This window comes from Pyrus communis, chromosome 4 (genome assembly GCF_963583255.1).
Source record: "Pyrus communis chromosome 4, drPyrComm1.1, whole genome shotgun sequence".
In the NCBI taxonomy this organism is placed as follows: Eukaryota; Viridiplantae; Streptophyta; class Magnoliopsida; order Rosales; family Rosaceae; genus Pyrus; species Pyrus communis.
The window spans coordinates 12,124,225-12,140,487 of record NC_084806.1 but is presented as its reverse complement, the minus strand read 5'-3'; the positions used below and the strand labels follow the sequence as shown (position 1 = coordinate 12,140,487).

The 16,263-nt window shown below is 38.2% G+C and overlaps 1 protein-coding gene across 2 annotated transcripts; it reads right to left on the bottom strand.

The window, feature by feature from the left end:
* Nucleotides 1-556: 556 nt before the first annotated feature.
* Nucleotides 557-5,047, bottom strand: LOC137731107 (vacuole membrane protein KMS1-like). 2 transcript variants are annotated; one of them, XM_068470188.1, is made up of 9 exons: nt 4,906-5,047; nt 4,627-4,814; nt 3,524-3,735; nt 2,910-2,988; nt 2,376-2,675; nt 2,026-2,180; nt 1,498-1,614; nt 1,180-1,353; nt 557-1,072 (listed from the first exon to the last, which is right to left on the bottom strand). In XM_068470188.1, exons 2-9 carry the CDS (start codon nt 4,709-4,711, stop codon nt 917-919), a joined length of 1,278 nt encoding a protein of 425 aa, XP_068326289.1. In that variant the 5' UTR covers nt 4,712-4,814; nt 4,906-5,047; the 3' UTR covers nt 557-916. The 2 variants fall into 2 exon arrangements, with proteins under 2 accessions (XP_068326289.1, XP_068326290.1); XM_068470189.1 differs by having other exon boundaries at nt 4,627-5,047.
* Nucleotides 5,048-16,263: the final 11,216 nt, after the last annotated feature.

Genomic DNA, 16,263 nt, shown 5'->3' with positions numbered 1-16,263 from the left:
ACAACAAGCGAGGCTAGTACAGCCCATGCACTTTGTTATGACATGTCAAAAGGTGTCCGAGCCTTGCTGCTTGTCGACAAGCGAAACCTTATCAACGACATGTTGTAGTGTGTTCAAGGATCATTTTGACATGTCATGACAACCCAGCAAAACATGTGAACTCCCATTTTTGTCGACATTTTTCCTCGCACAATATGCTCCCCATTGTTCTAGTTCGTGAGTATTTAGAAGATGATTGAACGCCAAAAGTTGATCAAGACGTGTTTCTTAGAAAAGAAATGACGTTGCTGGAGCAGCTTGACTATTAATGCACTCTGACGGTTTAGATCACTGGAGTTTGGATTTTGTTTTGTTTGTGGTGCGTTAGATCACTTGAATGGGTAAATGCGTTCACTCTGACGGCTTTAACCGTTAAATCCTTGGTCAAATATACAATAACCAAATTATAACAGTTTCCAAATATTTCCCAAAAGTTAGGAAAAAGTACGTCCAATGATAAGCAATGTGCTGTGTATTAACTGAAGAATGATTTGAGAGAGAGAGATTAACACTGAAATGTACTACAACCTCCAAACGTTGTCTTGCATTGCAAAGAACAATAAGATTCTAATTTCAACATTTAGTTGACAAAGGGTAAAAAACCCACCCCAAATAATGCTCTCCCCAAAAGTCACACACATCATAAACCTGCAACTTCTACAGTTCTCCATTATATTTGTGATCCTATACTAGCTTCTAACAAGGACATGCACGGAACATTTTGGGGAGAGATCAACGGTGCCTTCCGAAAGAGCTTTATCTAGCAATTTCTATTACTCCTAGTTGTGAAACCGAAAAGGAGAAAAGAAAAGAGAGAAAAAAACAGCTGTGGCACCATTTTAAAGGCCATGGCCGAACATTATGTGTGACTGGTAGTCTACGACTTCTTTGACAACAAAGCAAGCTCCGTTTCCTGCTGTTTCTTCAGATACCTCTGAGCGGTTGCAGTAACAATCTTGACAAAGAAGTTCAACAACATAAGCCACACCAAACTGTTCCAAATTGAGGCAAACGAGAAATCCCACGTTTTCACCTGCCAAGGATTTTGAATTAGAAAAATTGAAATAAACCCGGACTTGAGATCAATATCCACAAGTTAAAAGCCAATGTCCAAGGATGCATTATAATCAGTAGAGTTACCTTGATATTTGACGAAGGAGAAGCTGTGAGATACTTTTCCTTTGCCGCATCGATTTTCGCAATGAGGTTAGGAAGGACAGCAGCAAAACCAGGAATGAGACTGAAAACCCAAATCAATTCATTCTCTATCCAATTTAGAAGTTGATTGTTGCAAACTGAGATGATGAAAACTGTCTGCATGTATAGAAAATATGCAAACCACGCCATTGATCAGAAGCCAATTTGGTTGCCAAAATATATCACAAAAGTGAAAACTAAAAACATTTGGTGTAACCGAAACCAAAACATACCAAAAGGAACTTAAGGAACTTAACAAACCTGTAGATGAGTTTTAATAATTGCCTTTCCAATCACTGTTGCAAGGAAAAATTTCCAAAATGGAATACCAAATTGTCCACACATAATGCCAGCCAGGTCAAAAAGAGGATTCGGCACCTGAAAATATCCCAGTTAACTGGCAGGTTACAATGAAAATAGTAATGAAAACAATTTTAAGATAAGCATAACAAGTTAACAACTGATGCTTTCTGAGATCAAACAAGAAGTCCGGCAGTACAAGCATACATGAACACCAGCTTTAATGTGCACATACTTAAGAGTTCTCAAGGCTTAAAAGTTGGATTTAAAAGACTAACTCTAACTCATAGAACTACTGTGGTAATAGAAATCCAAAATTCATTTATCTGTTAGCATATTTATCTGTGTAACATTGAATAAAAATTATCCGTAATGAAGGGGAAATAATAGATTTCCCATGGCAAAGCATAAAAGGTCACTAAGATGAAACTAAATCTCATATTTTCTGAAAATGGTAATCTAGTAATGAAGAAAGATGTTCAAACTAACCGAAGCAAGTACTAGGATTGTAAAGAAGTTCAACTGCTGAGAGTGTGACAGAAGCCAGCGCTTGATTTGGTTCAGACGAGTAGCTATGAATCCTGTTCCTTCATCTGAGGGAGCATCCAATTCTTCCATGACAACTTCGTTACCAGACACACTTGCTACATGAAGCAATAAACCAAAAGAAGATCAAAACTAAATATATATATAAATAACGTACATCACTGGATGAAAAGTGTGCTCCCTCCCCCTATCTATTTTGCTCGTATGCTAATGGCTCTGCATACCTGCCCTTGGTGGTAAATACTAATATAAGTTGTATGACGGTTTATCAAGCTAAACTTTGTTCTGCTCACCTGCTCTTGAGATAAAATATGGAGGAAGCTCCCCAATTGCAGTCCCAAGACCCCATAAAACAGCCTCTAACTGGACCTGTGGTAATATGCTGCTAAGTGGAACCCGCAAACCATGTAATGATGTAAACAAGGGGGGTCCAAAGTCAGAGCAGTTCTTCCCAAGCCACGAAGGGCCTTGTTTTAGCTGTATTGTATCGTAGTGAGCACTTTTTAGATCAACCCGACCACACTGCATTGCCTTTAATGTAAAGAACGCTATATGAGGGCCCAGATATAGGACAAACGTGTGCAAACCAGATCCTGAAGGAAAAATAAGCAGAAGAAGTCTTCATATATCAGATATCAGGTAGGTCAGATCAAGGCACACCAGGAAAGATGTGGCTAAGTAGTTAAAAATAATATCAGAGATGCTCTTTCTTGTTCCAAATATGAACAGTATGACAATTGACAATTGGAGCATCCCTTTCCGAGTTTAAATTACTTGCACCATCAGAAATTCTGATATAGGAACAAGGATTTTGTCATGTTGCTTACCAAGACCAATTGAAGATGCAACTCCAAGGGCCACCCACCATAAACCGAACTGAAAATATTTGACGAGTTCCTCAAGATGCTGCAGAAATATGGCAACAACTTGTATTCATAATTCCCAAGAAGCATTAAAACAAAACAAATAAGATAAATTCAAACACGGTATGTAATATCATGGTTCACCATCAGGAGGGTACAAATAACGTGTAAAAATTAACATCCGCACCACACAAAAAGCGTTGAAGATTGTTCACTGCCTTGAAATATAAATCTTTTAAAAAGTATACTAAGTATCAGCACAGTCCTGTCCAAAAAATATACAGCTAACAAAAATCAAGGAGGTAGAGATTTGAAGTTGGTTCATAAGAATAAGTATCCTTCATGTAAAGGCATCAACATGGAGCCCTCTGAAAAGGTCGTGACTTGTTATGACCCTAAGTCCTAACAAGCAGCTGCAGAAGGGTTTAGTTAACCCTAGGTTAGCATCCTATCTACCATATATAATAGCCCCTAAAATAATGAACAAAATATCAGCGAGAAAAACCTCCGACTCATCCATAAGAACATAAATTGCGACAAAATGTGATATCACTAAGATAATCTACAAAGAAATATACCTTTTCATGAGGACCGTCAATGGTAATTAGAAGAAGCCCAAGAGACAGTACCATAGTACTCAAAAACACAAGCCAACCACCTCTTGCCAACAAATATGATATTGAACACTTAACATACTGAAATAGAGCCAAAATGAAAAACTTCAATGTTCTCAAGGGTTGAGATGTTAGTGTCAAGTTATCTAGTTCCTCTTGATGCTTCTCATGGATCCCTGAAACATTATGCAATTTAATCAGTGAAAAATATTGAAGACCGATCGGGTCTGCAGCTTCCCTTAGAGAGTGATGATCCATAATTGACTTCATTTACTTTCTAATCGTAGTTACTAACTTGCGACTGATCTCAGCTGATATTGAAACTTTGTTGACCATGCATTAACATAGAAGAAAAGAGGTGCGCAAAATAGTTTTTACAGATGAATTTATGCACAACAAAAACGAAAGTCACAGTATTTACAAGAAAGAGAGATGGCTACTGTAACATTTGCAACTGCAAGTGTACAAGTTGAACGACCACAGAGGTGGATACTTGGGTGCCTATATCCTCAAGATGGAAATTTTTTTAACTAGAATATCACAGGAAACCTGTACTAAACAATTTCAATCATCTAAACTAAAGAAAACATTTGTATAATATCCTTCTACTCATAATCCTACTAAACTAAACACACTCATAAAGCCCATTAAGTAGCAAAAAGATAGAATTGCAGTCACAGGATAAGCATCAAAAGGATTCCTAATTATTTCAAATCCAGTATTCCGATAGTTTTCGAGATCAATCTTCATATCTTAGACCCTATTTCGCCTAGACTTGTTTTCTTAAGACCCTTTTGGCCTCAAATGTTACACTTCAACTTCTTTCTATTAGCAATCCACTTAATAGTCCAATTATCACCCTAATTCAAATCTCACCAATAAAACCTAAAAGTCCACTTCTTTCTAACAAATCCAAAGTTTCAAATCAATGAAATCTCAATAAATTAATAAACATGAACTCCAAACATAAAACCAATTCTGGGTTTTCGATTTGGAGGGTCAGAAATTGCAGAAAAATAACATAATAAAATAATGAATGAGGAAAAGAGAGAAATTGAATCACTTGCCTGAGATCGAAGCGTCCGTGTGCTGAGAGTGAGAGGAAGAAGACGAAGAAGAAGAAGAAGCATTTGATCGTTTACGGTACCCCATTGGAGTAGGCTCCCACTGCCCCAATCAAAAGCTCCCTCCTTTATATATGGAAATAAAAATATGAAATTTCCATGTACGCTTTGCGATAATCTTCCTTCCTTCTCTGAATTTACAAAAAAAAAAAAAGGGTCGTAAGACAATCGGAGACTGGAGTGAATCGAAAAGTGCTGGGAAATTTTGAAACTGGATCGGACCGTTGAATCAAAGTTTCAGATCTAAGACAGATCCTTCTCCAAAAATAGAGCGAGAGGGAAGAGAGATGGGGAGATACGACCCCGGAAGATTGCGTGAAGTCCCGACTCCCGAATGGAGCTTTTAAACTTTTTGGTGTAGTATTTCAACCACGAGACCAATGTGTTAATGTATTTGCTTCGATTCAATGCTTTCATCTCTTTTTGATTTGTTGAATAATATTTTAACATGTGTTATATTGTTTTTAAAATAATAAATATGTTATTTAATTTTGTTTGGATTTTAAAAAATAAAGAATACGTGGCATTTTTTATTAGATAAAAACAGAGCAAAGACATAAAGTAAGAGAAATTTTATTTGAACCTATATAATCGCTTTTTATACCCAATTTAAACTTTAAATGTGAATTATCATTTTTACCTTATTGCATGATTACCATTAAGTACAAGATAAAATTAATATAATAAAGTGAAATTTATCAATAAACCCACACCCAAATTAAACATTACCATCATGTAATGTTTATCCTACTTTGGCTAAAGCCCTACGTTGATCCATGTTGAAATGCTTTTTTTTTTCTTTGTTTGATTTCTATTTTTTTTAATAGAGTTGAGAAGATGATTTTTTGAGTTTCAATTTACACCCATCAACACTGAAAGTTGAGAAGATGGGTTTGGGTTTTGCTATACAGGTGGTGGCAAAGCCTCACCTTGGAATTAAGACTCTCTTCTTGGTTGAATATTTCAACAAAAAAGAAGTGGTTTCCCAGCTTGAGAAGGAGGTCAGTGTTTCCGATGATAAGTCACCTCTAAGTATAACACATCATCTCCACGGTAGAGTTTGGTAAGCTCATCCTCCACTGCTACTGGCCACACAAATTGTCCATCACCTTTCTCTACACCTATGGCAGCTTCGTTGATATCCCTGGCATTCCCGCTTAACTACCGCATATCACAATATCTGCATAAAAAGAAAAGTTATTATTAGTTTATTTTCTATGGTGTTTTAAGTATAGACATATGAAAGCATGTACTTTATGCTTATGCAAATACAGTCACGGGGACATGGATATCAAGAAAGTATATGGAAGATTCATAAACAAGTAGAAATTTCACCAAATTATTCAATTGGGATTTTTTTTTTTTTTTTAAATGGGTGTAAAGATAAATTTACATTTTGAATTGGGTTTTTGAGGGTAATTTAGGTATAAAATTGGGTTTAAAGAGATAGTAATTCTTTCATTAAAAATAATATGAGTGTAGAGAGTAAATCGGATGTAGAAAAAAATTATATAAGTTCAAATAAAATTTCTCATTGAGTAATCACCCATGAGTACTTAAATATGAATAATACTAAAAAAATAAAATTTTAAACCAAATGTAAAAACCAAATAAGTTGGCGTTTAGCAGTTAGCAATGGATTGTATTTGACCATTTGTCGCTCTTGCACCACAATATCCAATCACAATGAATTCGTTAAATGGACCTGATAATCGAATCTTCAAAAGATGTTCGTGTTGATTCCTTTCAAAAATAGATAGGGTTTTTTTAAGCAAACCCACGCCCCCATGTTCCTCAAATAATTTTAGACCTACCAAACTTTCATATTTCAAACTTTCTTTAGTTTATATATATATATATATATATATATATATATATGTAACTTTAGTCGTTTGATCAAATTTCAATGGTTCGAATCTTCAGATTTGATAGATTAGGAGGAAGGGATCCGAAGAGGATCCCTTTCCCAAGTCCAATTTAAGAGAAAAGAAAAAAGAAAAAAAGATTTGACATCCCAAAATTAAAGCTAACGTCTAAAATAATTTTAAAAAAAGTCAATACCAAATTAGGTTGCTCATTATGTGATTTAGCCGAACTCTCTCCCTTTAGAGCAACTCCACCGTGGGAGTTTGCTCGGGGAACAGGCCAGGAAAAAAGGCTCGAGAGCCCGGCTTCATTGCTCCAACGCGGGGAGCCCGATGGACAGTGGAGGCCCGAGCACCAGGCCTGTGAAGAATTGCTAGCCCGCGAGCCCGAAATGGATCTGACGCAGGGCTGACAACATCTAGGCGTCAACCCAAGTTTTTGTTTTTTTTTTCTGTTAGACGTGTGCACCTCACCTGCGTGTGGGGGCTCATCACCCGACACGGTTTCAGCGCCTGGGGCCCGCGGCTCAGTTTCTAAAAGTTACCGTTGAGAAGTCACGTGGCTTCCCATGGTCCGTTGGATATCAACGACTATATAATGTGGACGGTCCGATTTTCAACGGTAAAAAAAATAAAAAAAATCTTATTTAATATCAACCGTTGGATCTAAGATCAACGGTTGATATTATTCTCCTTTATAAAAAAAAATAGTTTTAAAATTCAGAAATGTTACCGTTGTGCCACGTGACACAATTTGGAGTGTTGGAATTCAATTTTTTTTAAATCCAACGGCAGAGATTAATTAGTTGAACAAAAAAATTTAAAAAAATTGTAAAAAAATGAATAAAAATCTGAAAAAAAAAATTTGAAATTTTTTTTAAAAAATTGTTTTTACTTTTCTATAAATACCTTCTCATTATCATCTACCTTACACCTTAATTTCATATTTTCTCAACTACTTTCAACCTGTAAGATCTCACATCGCCCATAGGAGTGGATCATGTAAGCCTTATATGTATATTCCCATATCTACCTAGCAGGAAGCCTTTTGGGAGCTCATTAGCTTTGGGTTCCATCGGAACTCCAAAGTTAAGCGAGTTCAGGCGAAAGCATTCCCAGGATGGGTGACCCACTGTGAAGTTCTCGTGTGAGTTCCCAGAAACAAAACCGTGAAGGTGTGGTAAGGGCCGAAAGTGGATAATATCGTGCTACGGTGGAGTCGAGCCCGTGATGTGGTAGGGGCCCGAGCCGGGATGTGACAATTTGGTATTAGAGCCAAACCCTGGCCGTGGTGTGCCGACGAGGACATCGGGCCCCTAAGGGGGGATTGTAAGATCCCACATCGCCTAGGGGAGTGGATCATGTAAGCCTTATATGTATATTCTCATCTCTACCTAACACGAGGCTTTTTGGGAGCTCACTGGCTTCGGGTTCCATTGGAACTCCGAAGTTAAGCGAGTTCGGGCGAGAGCATTCCTAGAATGGGTGACCCACTGGGAAGTTCTCGTGTGAGTTCCCAAAAACAAAACAGTGAGGGTGTGGTAGGGGCCCAAAGCGAACAATATCGTGCTACGGTGGAGTCGAACCCGAGATGTGGTGGGGGCCCAGGCCGGGATGTGACACAATCACATTCCTATCTTTCTCTCAAAGTTTCAATCCAATTTTTTTTCAACAAAATGACTACTGATGCAGGTATGAATTTGACGCTTCTTGAAGATATTGCGTTGTGTATTAACTGGGTTGAAGTTACTCATAGTTCACTTACGAGGAATGAGATGTAGTTGCGAGAAATGTGGAGTCTAATTCATACCAATTATCTTGAGAAAATGGGTGGGAAAAGAACTAAAGAATCGATGTCCAGTCGTTGGAAATTACTTAGCCAATCATTTAGTACGTGGAGAGACGACTTGGCACAAGCCAGTAATAATATTCGAAGTGGGGAAAATTACGCGGATCAGGTAACAATATATTATTTATTTATTTGTTTGTATTATTTATTTGTTACCTACTTTCATTATAATTATTTCTTATCCCGCATTGTGTAGCAACTTCAAGCACAAGCTTGGTATGGTGCCAAAACCAAAACCAAAAATAAATCATTCAACCGGTGGGAATGTTGGAATATTGTCAAAGATTGTCCTAAATTCAAAGTTGTGCATGTCAGTCTAGAAGTTTTCATGAACAGCACTCTTCTACACTCTACACCTGATCATGGCTCACGTGTTCATGAAGATGAAGCAGAATAAGTGCCCGAAACACACCGGTTGAAGGCTTCAAAGAGAAAAGGGAGTGTTTCGAAGAATGATTATGCAAAGTATATGGAACAACTTGCTCGCTAAGGTGAAATGACTTTGGCGCGGGAAATGGCGAAATTTGAGGTTGATAAGGCTAGAGAGGAGGCAAATGATGTAGCTGTTGAGAGAGCATTTCAAGCTAATGAGAGAGAAAGAGAGCTACTTAGGCAAGAAAGGGAACAAGTTAGAGAAGAAAGAATGGCTCAACGAGATCGTGACATTATGAACACGCCTTTAGAAGGGAAGTCTCCAAATTCTAAATATTTTTGGAAGTCGGAGAAAGCGGATGTGGTGCGAATGAGGCATGCAAGAGAAACGAGAGCAAGAGTAAATGGTCCTAGCACGACAAGAGAAGATCATCCTAGCACCACAAATTGGTTAAGTGATGATGAATAGAGTACTTTTTGTAATCGGAGCCCATAATTTTCCAATCACTTTGGGTTGTAATTTCTTATTTATTGAATAGAGTAATTTATGTTGTTTCCAATTTATTGATTTTGGTACTTTATTTAATTTGGTAATTTATTTATACTAAGAGAATCTTTATTCAAAAGGCATTTAAACACTCCAAATAAAATTATATAAACATACCAAATAACAAAAACTCACTAAATGAACTAAAAGAAACACACCAAATAAAATTAAATAAACACACACAAAAAAAACAAACACACTAAATGAACTTAAGTATCTTGAGCTTGTTTCAATTTTCACTGGTGCTCTATCAAATCAATTTGTCGGGCATTGTGCATATATGGCCTTTGAAGTGTAGTATATCGTTGAATGATCAATTCATTGTAACATCCATCCCTTTGTAATGACTCATGTTGCACGGGTTCTTCGGTGGTGTCATGAGCACAATATATACGTGTTCTTGAATTGTTCATCGTGTCTGGCTCATATTCATCAACGGCATCATAATCGTACTCATCTTCCACAATTATGTTGTGAAGAATGATGCACGTCATCATGATGGATCGAAGCGACTCTACATCAAACAATTTGGCAGCACCTCTGACGATCGCCCAGCGAGCTTAAAGGATACCAAAACAACGCTTCACATCCTTCCTGCACACCTCTTGACAGCTTGCAAAGTGTTTTTCCTTTGCATTTCGCGGATGTGGCACTGTTTTGACAAATGTTGACCACCTTGGGTAAATGTCGTTTGCTAGGTAGTATGGCCCGTCATACATATGTCCGTTGACGCAATACGTGACTTTTGGTGCCTTTCCTTGCAGGACATCGTTGAACACTGGGGATTGGGCAAGGACGTTGAGGTCATTTTGAGCTCCCAGAACCCCGAAAAAGGCGTGCCAAATCCATGTATCAAAAGATGCCACCGCCTCCAAAATGATACTTTTTGCTCATTTTCTATCCCTATAAGCGCCTTGCCATGCACTTGGACAATTTTTCCACGTCTAGTGCATACAATCGATGCTTCCAATCATCCTAGGAAAACCTTGCATCTCGCCCTTCTTCAGAAGTCTTTGCAAGTCCATGTTAATAGGTTTCCGGAGGTACTCTGTGGTGTAGATAGATTTGATTGCTCCGCAAAACCTCATCAGGGACTCAAGAATGGTTGATTTCCCCATCCTCGTTATCTCATCCACTTGATCTACAAATGCTCCTTATGCAAGCATCCGTAAGACAGCAGTAATTTTTTTGCTGTGGAAAGAGACCCATAGCACCAAAAACATCATTCTTTTCCACAAAGTAAGAATCATGGTTGCAAACAGCAATCACAATTTTGTTGAACAAATATCGTTCCATTCTAAAACGACGTCTAAAGTATGTATCAGGGAATGCACTATTACGGACAAAATAATTATCCAAGAGTTTCGTACCTCGTCGTTGCCTGCATCTATCAAGGTTTCCGGAATGGTTGGGCCTACAAATCTGACCCACAACTTGGATGACTCGACGGGAATGTGAGGCTCTTGCTATTCTTGCTTCGTCATCTCTCCCACGTGGCATGCCGTCATTCGTTAAAAATCTGATGGAAATCTATCCTTAAAGATTGTAAACAGATTATGACACATAGCGCGACTTAATTAGTTAATAATCTTATCAGAAATCTTTCACCAATAATTGTATTTTCGAATAATGACACGTGGCGCAACGAGTGCGATTAAAAATCTTATCGGAAATCCATCACCAATAATTGTCTTTTCAGATTTTATGACAAGTGGCGCAACGAGAACGATTAAAAATCTTATCCTAAATTACAAATAAAATTATTTTGTATTATTTTATAACTTTTCGGATAATGACACGTGGCGCAACGAGAACGATTAAAAATCTTATCCGAATTTACAAATAAAATTATTTTGTATTATTTTATAAATAAAAAAATACTAATTTTTTATTGTCTATTGCCAGGGCTATTGAAGTGCAACGGTGGAGATGCAAAATGTGATTACTGTTCATTAAGGGCAGTTATTGTTCATTGGATGGATAGCATAGTGTAGTGCCTGGGGGGAGGGTTCCCACGCTGGAACTGCTCTTAGTGTAAAAATATTGATGTACTAAAAAAAATTGAAAAATTAATTAAAACAAATTTCACTTAAAACTTTATAAATACCTATGTATTTGTATGATTTTTAATTACTTATCAAAATTTAAATATGTTTAAGTTAAAATGTTCATAAAAATAAATTAGAATAATCTACTTAAATTTTGTTTTCAAAAAAATTACTCAAAGAAAAAAATTAGGCTAAAATTATTATAATAATCTCGGCTTGCCATAACCATTAGAGGAGAAAAACAGTTTCTGGATTATAATTTAAAATTTTATGTCTTAAATTTTTAAGCTTTATCCCTAAGGGTTAGAGATAGTCTAAAGATAAGCAGTTGCATGTGGTAATAGTATGTACAAAGAACAAGTATTGCTTTGCACGCCTAGGTTTTAGAAGTAAGAGATAAAATGCTTTGTCTACAAGAATATCCCATTCTGTTGTCTTTGCAGGTTAATACTATTACTACCCTCAATTATAAAACAAAACGCAACCCCATTGCACACACTTTTCTTTACACCCACTTGAACCCTCTGTAGCAAAAATTGTATACAATATGTAAACAAACAATTCACTCGATACGATTTCACTCTTGTTCATTTTTTGAAGAAGATTTTATTAATTTGAGTTCGACCCACTCTAAACTATGCATCTACTAATTACAATCCTTCGTTAAAAAGGAAAAACCCTTTTTATTCCAATATGAATAAATCGTAACTTGAGGATTTGGATGTTTGTTTGATTTTGCGATTGCACCTAGGTCGAACCCCAGATTGCCTACGTACCCTCTTGAGGGATTAAGTCACTCATAGTTCTTTATGCATTTGTTGGGGTTTGATGCCTTGTGCATTTTTAGCTCGTGCGGACGATGACTTTGCGCCATTGGAGCTTTTGATGCCTTATGCAGTTTTGAGCCATTGGAGCGTTTTATGCCTTGTGCAGTTTTAGCTCGTGCGGGTGAGGACTTTGAGCCATTGGAGCCTTTGATGCCTTGTACAGTTTTAGCTTGTGCGGGCGAGGAATTTAAGTCATTGGAGCGTTTAATGCCTTATGTAGTTTTAGCTCATGCGAGCGAGGACTTCAAGCCATTGAAGCGTGGTGCCTTATGCATTTTTAGCTCGTGCGGGCAAGGACTTTGAGCCATTGGAGCTTTTAATGCCTTGTGTAGTTCTAGCTCGAGTGGGCAAGGACTTTGAGCCATTGAAGCATTTGATGCCTTGTGCAGTTTTAGCTCATGCGAGCGAAGACTTTAAGCCATTAGAGCGATTGATGCCTTGTGCAGTTTTAGTTTGTGCGGGCGAGGACTTTGAACCATTGGAGTGATTGATACCTTATGCAGTTTTAGCTCGTGCGAGGACTTTGGCCCATCGGAGCATAATGCAGCTTTGTGCCATTTGAGACTTGATACGGCTTCATGCCATTTAAGAGTTTCCTTTGGCTTCGTGCCATTTAAAACTTGTCGCCGCTTTGTGCCGTTTGGAAATTTGATGTGAAATAAGTCCACTAAATGATAAACCTATCAAGCTTTGTGCTTTGAGATGGTTCGCATCCACGGCAGTTGAAATGGTTTGTAATCCGCAGGTCAAAGTTGTCTCCAATGTTTTTTTGTTTTAACAGCTTGTACTCGATGCCTGCGCGATGGAGCAGTGAACTTTTGTTTGGCACTCATGTTTGCCAAAGTGATAATGCCCACATGAATAATATGGAAAAGCTACTCTCCTTCTTTATCCTCTGAATTCCGCGTGGATAGTATTCCCATTTAATTTGAGAGAATTGTATTGCAGCAAGTTAAAAAAATGACCACAATCATGAGTAATGTTTGAAAGCCACGTCACATTCACTTGATTTTTTTTTCAAGGAACTTGATGGTGCTTTGACTTGTCCTGCTGTACTTCTTTTCTCCTTTTTTTATTTTTTTATTTTATTTTATTTTATTTTATTTTATTTTTTTTATGTTTGGTGTCGATGAGATGGGGTTGCCCATTTTTTCTTCCTTGCTTTCCTTTGTCGTGGGAGCCCTGTTAGTTGTCTCCATGCTTTTGATTAAATTCTAAATTTACAAAGCCCATAATTTAGATGGGGAAACAAACCATGACTTTTCTTTTGTTCTCCACGAGAGTGGCTTTCCTGTTGTCAAGGAAAGAAGACCACATCAACATATTTATATTTTACTTTGGATGTGACAAAAGCCGCTTTTGTATTTTTGGCTGGAACTCTTATTCTCTTCCTTTTGAGTTTTGAACTCTTTTTTTTTTTCTTGCACAGAACCCCACTTTAACGGAGAAGAGACAATCAAGATTCATGAGTGATGATTTATCAGATGTTCTTGTTAGAGTAATTGAACCACGTTTACAAGGAACAAATGACGCAGACGACCAGGAAAGATGCACGGCTGCTTGCTTAGTGTAATTATCCCCGTTGCTTCAGATTTTGCCTTCCACTCATTTCGTTCATTGCTCTCACTAGCTCGTCCTCTCTCTGCCTGCATATTCTGTTAGGCTGAAAACTTCTCTCTTTCATTTTTTCTGCATCATTTCTCTTTATCACCATAGGCCTTTCCTCTTGTGAAGTTTGTAATCACTTGGTTAAAGTAGGAACAAAAGTATGGTCCACATTTCCTTCATGATTATAGGTCTTACACGACATATTTTTCTCAAACATAGCTACACCACTTTTCAAACATAGCTGCTACACCTTTGACGGCATACCTCCGAGCAGCGTCTTTGCATAACTGATGTCTTGCGTTGTAGCAATCACCAAGCCACAAATGGCTATTGTCTTTTCCTTCTTGTTGTGCTCTGGGACTGCGAAGGAGCCGATGCCTTCAACTTTGGTGCCCAACAGCGTCATGGAATTCCCAGACTCCATGAAGCGTGGCCATGTTGCGACGGGAGGTGTGGAGGGACTTGCGACAGTCGGTTGGGGTTAGGCTGTGGTGGAGATGGATCATTTAGACTTGGTTGGAACTTCAGGGGTGGTTTAGACCACCCACAAGAAATTCATGGAGTTGACGGCAGCGGCAAGGACGGTTCTGTAGGGAGTGGCACAGACTGCTCCTTTTTCTTCTCGGCATAGATGAACTTGCTAGGCAAAGAGGTCACGGCATGGCTTCAACGTTCTTTTGGGCTTCCGTTAAACGTCCGCGACGGTGTTGCAAATGTCTCCACTAATGGAGAAGGAAGAAGTGCGCTGTGATTGGAGGAGTCGATAGAGGAGGCTGCTGCTGCTTCTCTTTTTTGTCCTTGGGCCGCCATTGTTAGGCAGTACTAGACCATTGTAGCGTCTTGGAGTCCTCGGAGTCTGTCTTCTGCTGTTGTTGGTGCTGCGACGGGAGAAGCGAGGAAGCCATCATATGGTTTTGCTCCATTTTTGCCGAGAAAAGAGAGGGAACCAGAGTCCCTGGAAGTTTTGATGAGGAAGGAGTTTGATCCCCATAGGCCCTAACTTTTGCTGGGAATCGGTGGAAGCCCCACCATTTTCCTTGCTTTGGGGAGTGGGAAAGCAAAGCTCCCCCATTCTTTTCTCCAAAAACTGAAACACAATGACAAAGGAACCATTAAAAAACAATAAACTCACCTTGTTTTGCCGTGTATCCCCTCTCTCTGTTTTTGCTTTGCTTTCCTCCCTTGTTCTTCTCCGTGTGCTGCTCAATTTCTGCCGCGTTTTATTATCACACCCCCCCCCCCCCCCCCCCCCCCCCCCTCCAAATTGTAAAAAAAAAACCTAGAATTGTTTCCTTTTTTTAAGTTGAACGCCATACCATAAAATATCTAAATGGTCAGCAGGAAGAGTGAATCGATCCGCAAATGTCCCCTTGAATCCTTTATAAAAAATAGTAGGATTCGAATGAATCTTGTCCTAAGAAGGCTTAATAATAAGCTTTCACATAGAGCAGGTTTGACATACAATTCCTTGAATCAAACCTAAACTTCGGGTTAGTGGATGTTTGTGTGAAGATTTGAGGATACAGCACATCGCTGTTCGTCCAGGTGTCTCAAACGATCATGCCAAACTGTAATTTCATGCACGGTCCCTAAGGTAGGGCTGACCACATAGTGGCTTTCTATAGGGCGTATGGTTATAGTATACAGACCACTCGAGGTACTCTCCATCTTTTTTAGAATACGCTTCTGGTCATATTCGTAAGAAGTGATGCACATAAATTCAACTCTATTTTCTACATAGGTTTCAGCATGGTAATTATCTCTAATGTCCTTGAAACTCAACTACGTTCTTCTGGAACATGGAGAATACAGTGACTCATCAATGGTAAAGATTATACCATTGGACATTGTTATATGTTTCTAACCGTATCTTTCGATTAGGTTGGATGGGTCTGAGAGGGTTGTTAGATGTGCATTCTTAGGTATAAAGTTAGTGAAATAGATGTGTTCACGCAAAACGATGTGCATGGTTCAACTATCTGCCAGACAACTAACTTTCCCACTAGTCATACCTAGAAATAAAAATGAATTTGAATCGATCACTTGCATAAAAGTTCTAAAAACAAATATTCATTCAAAATAATGTAAGTATTCAAGGATGGTAATTAATTTAAAAACTTAATATCTAAAAACAAATCACCAACAAATAATCCAAATATAAAGGAAAAATTGTTCAAACTTAAACCCAAAAACAAAGAGAGGGTTCGGCCACTAGGTGGAATTTGGCCCCAGGTGTTCTAAAAATCAACTAAAAATATGTAAGATTTTAATATTCCATATGGGTAATGGCTTATTGAAAGTCAAAAACCTCCATCTTGGTACTCTCCGGTTCATCCACTTGCACAAAGTTTGATTCAAACTTTTTACGACGAGAATGATATTCAGCTACAACCTTCGGCACGGAAAACACGGGACCAATGGTCATTTGAACCACAGCGGTAGCACATGTTTGCATTCATGGTGT

Bases quoted from the DNA above. Each gene is read 5' to 3' on its own strand.
- LOC137731107 (XM_068470189.1), bottom strand. From the start codon at position 4,711: ATGGGGTACCGTAAACGATCAAATGCTTCTTCTTCTTCTTCGTCTTCT. The intron at 2,676-2,909 runs GTAAGCAACATG...TTTTTCCTTCAG, and splicing joins TGCATCTTCAATTGGTCTTG to GATCTGGTTTGCACACGTTT. The intron at 2,181-2,375 runs GTGAGCAGAACA...TGCTTCATGTAG, and splicing joins ATATTTTATCTCAAGAGCAG to CAAGTGTGTCTGGTAACGAA.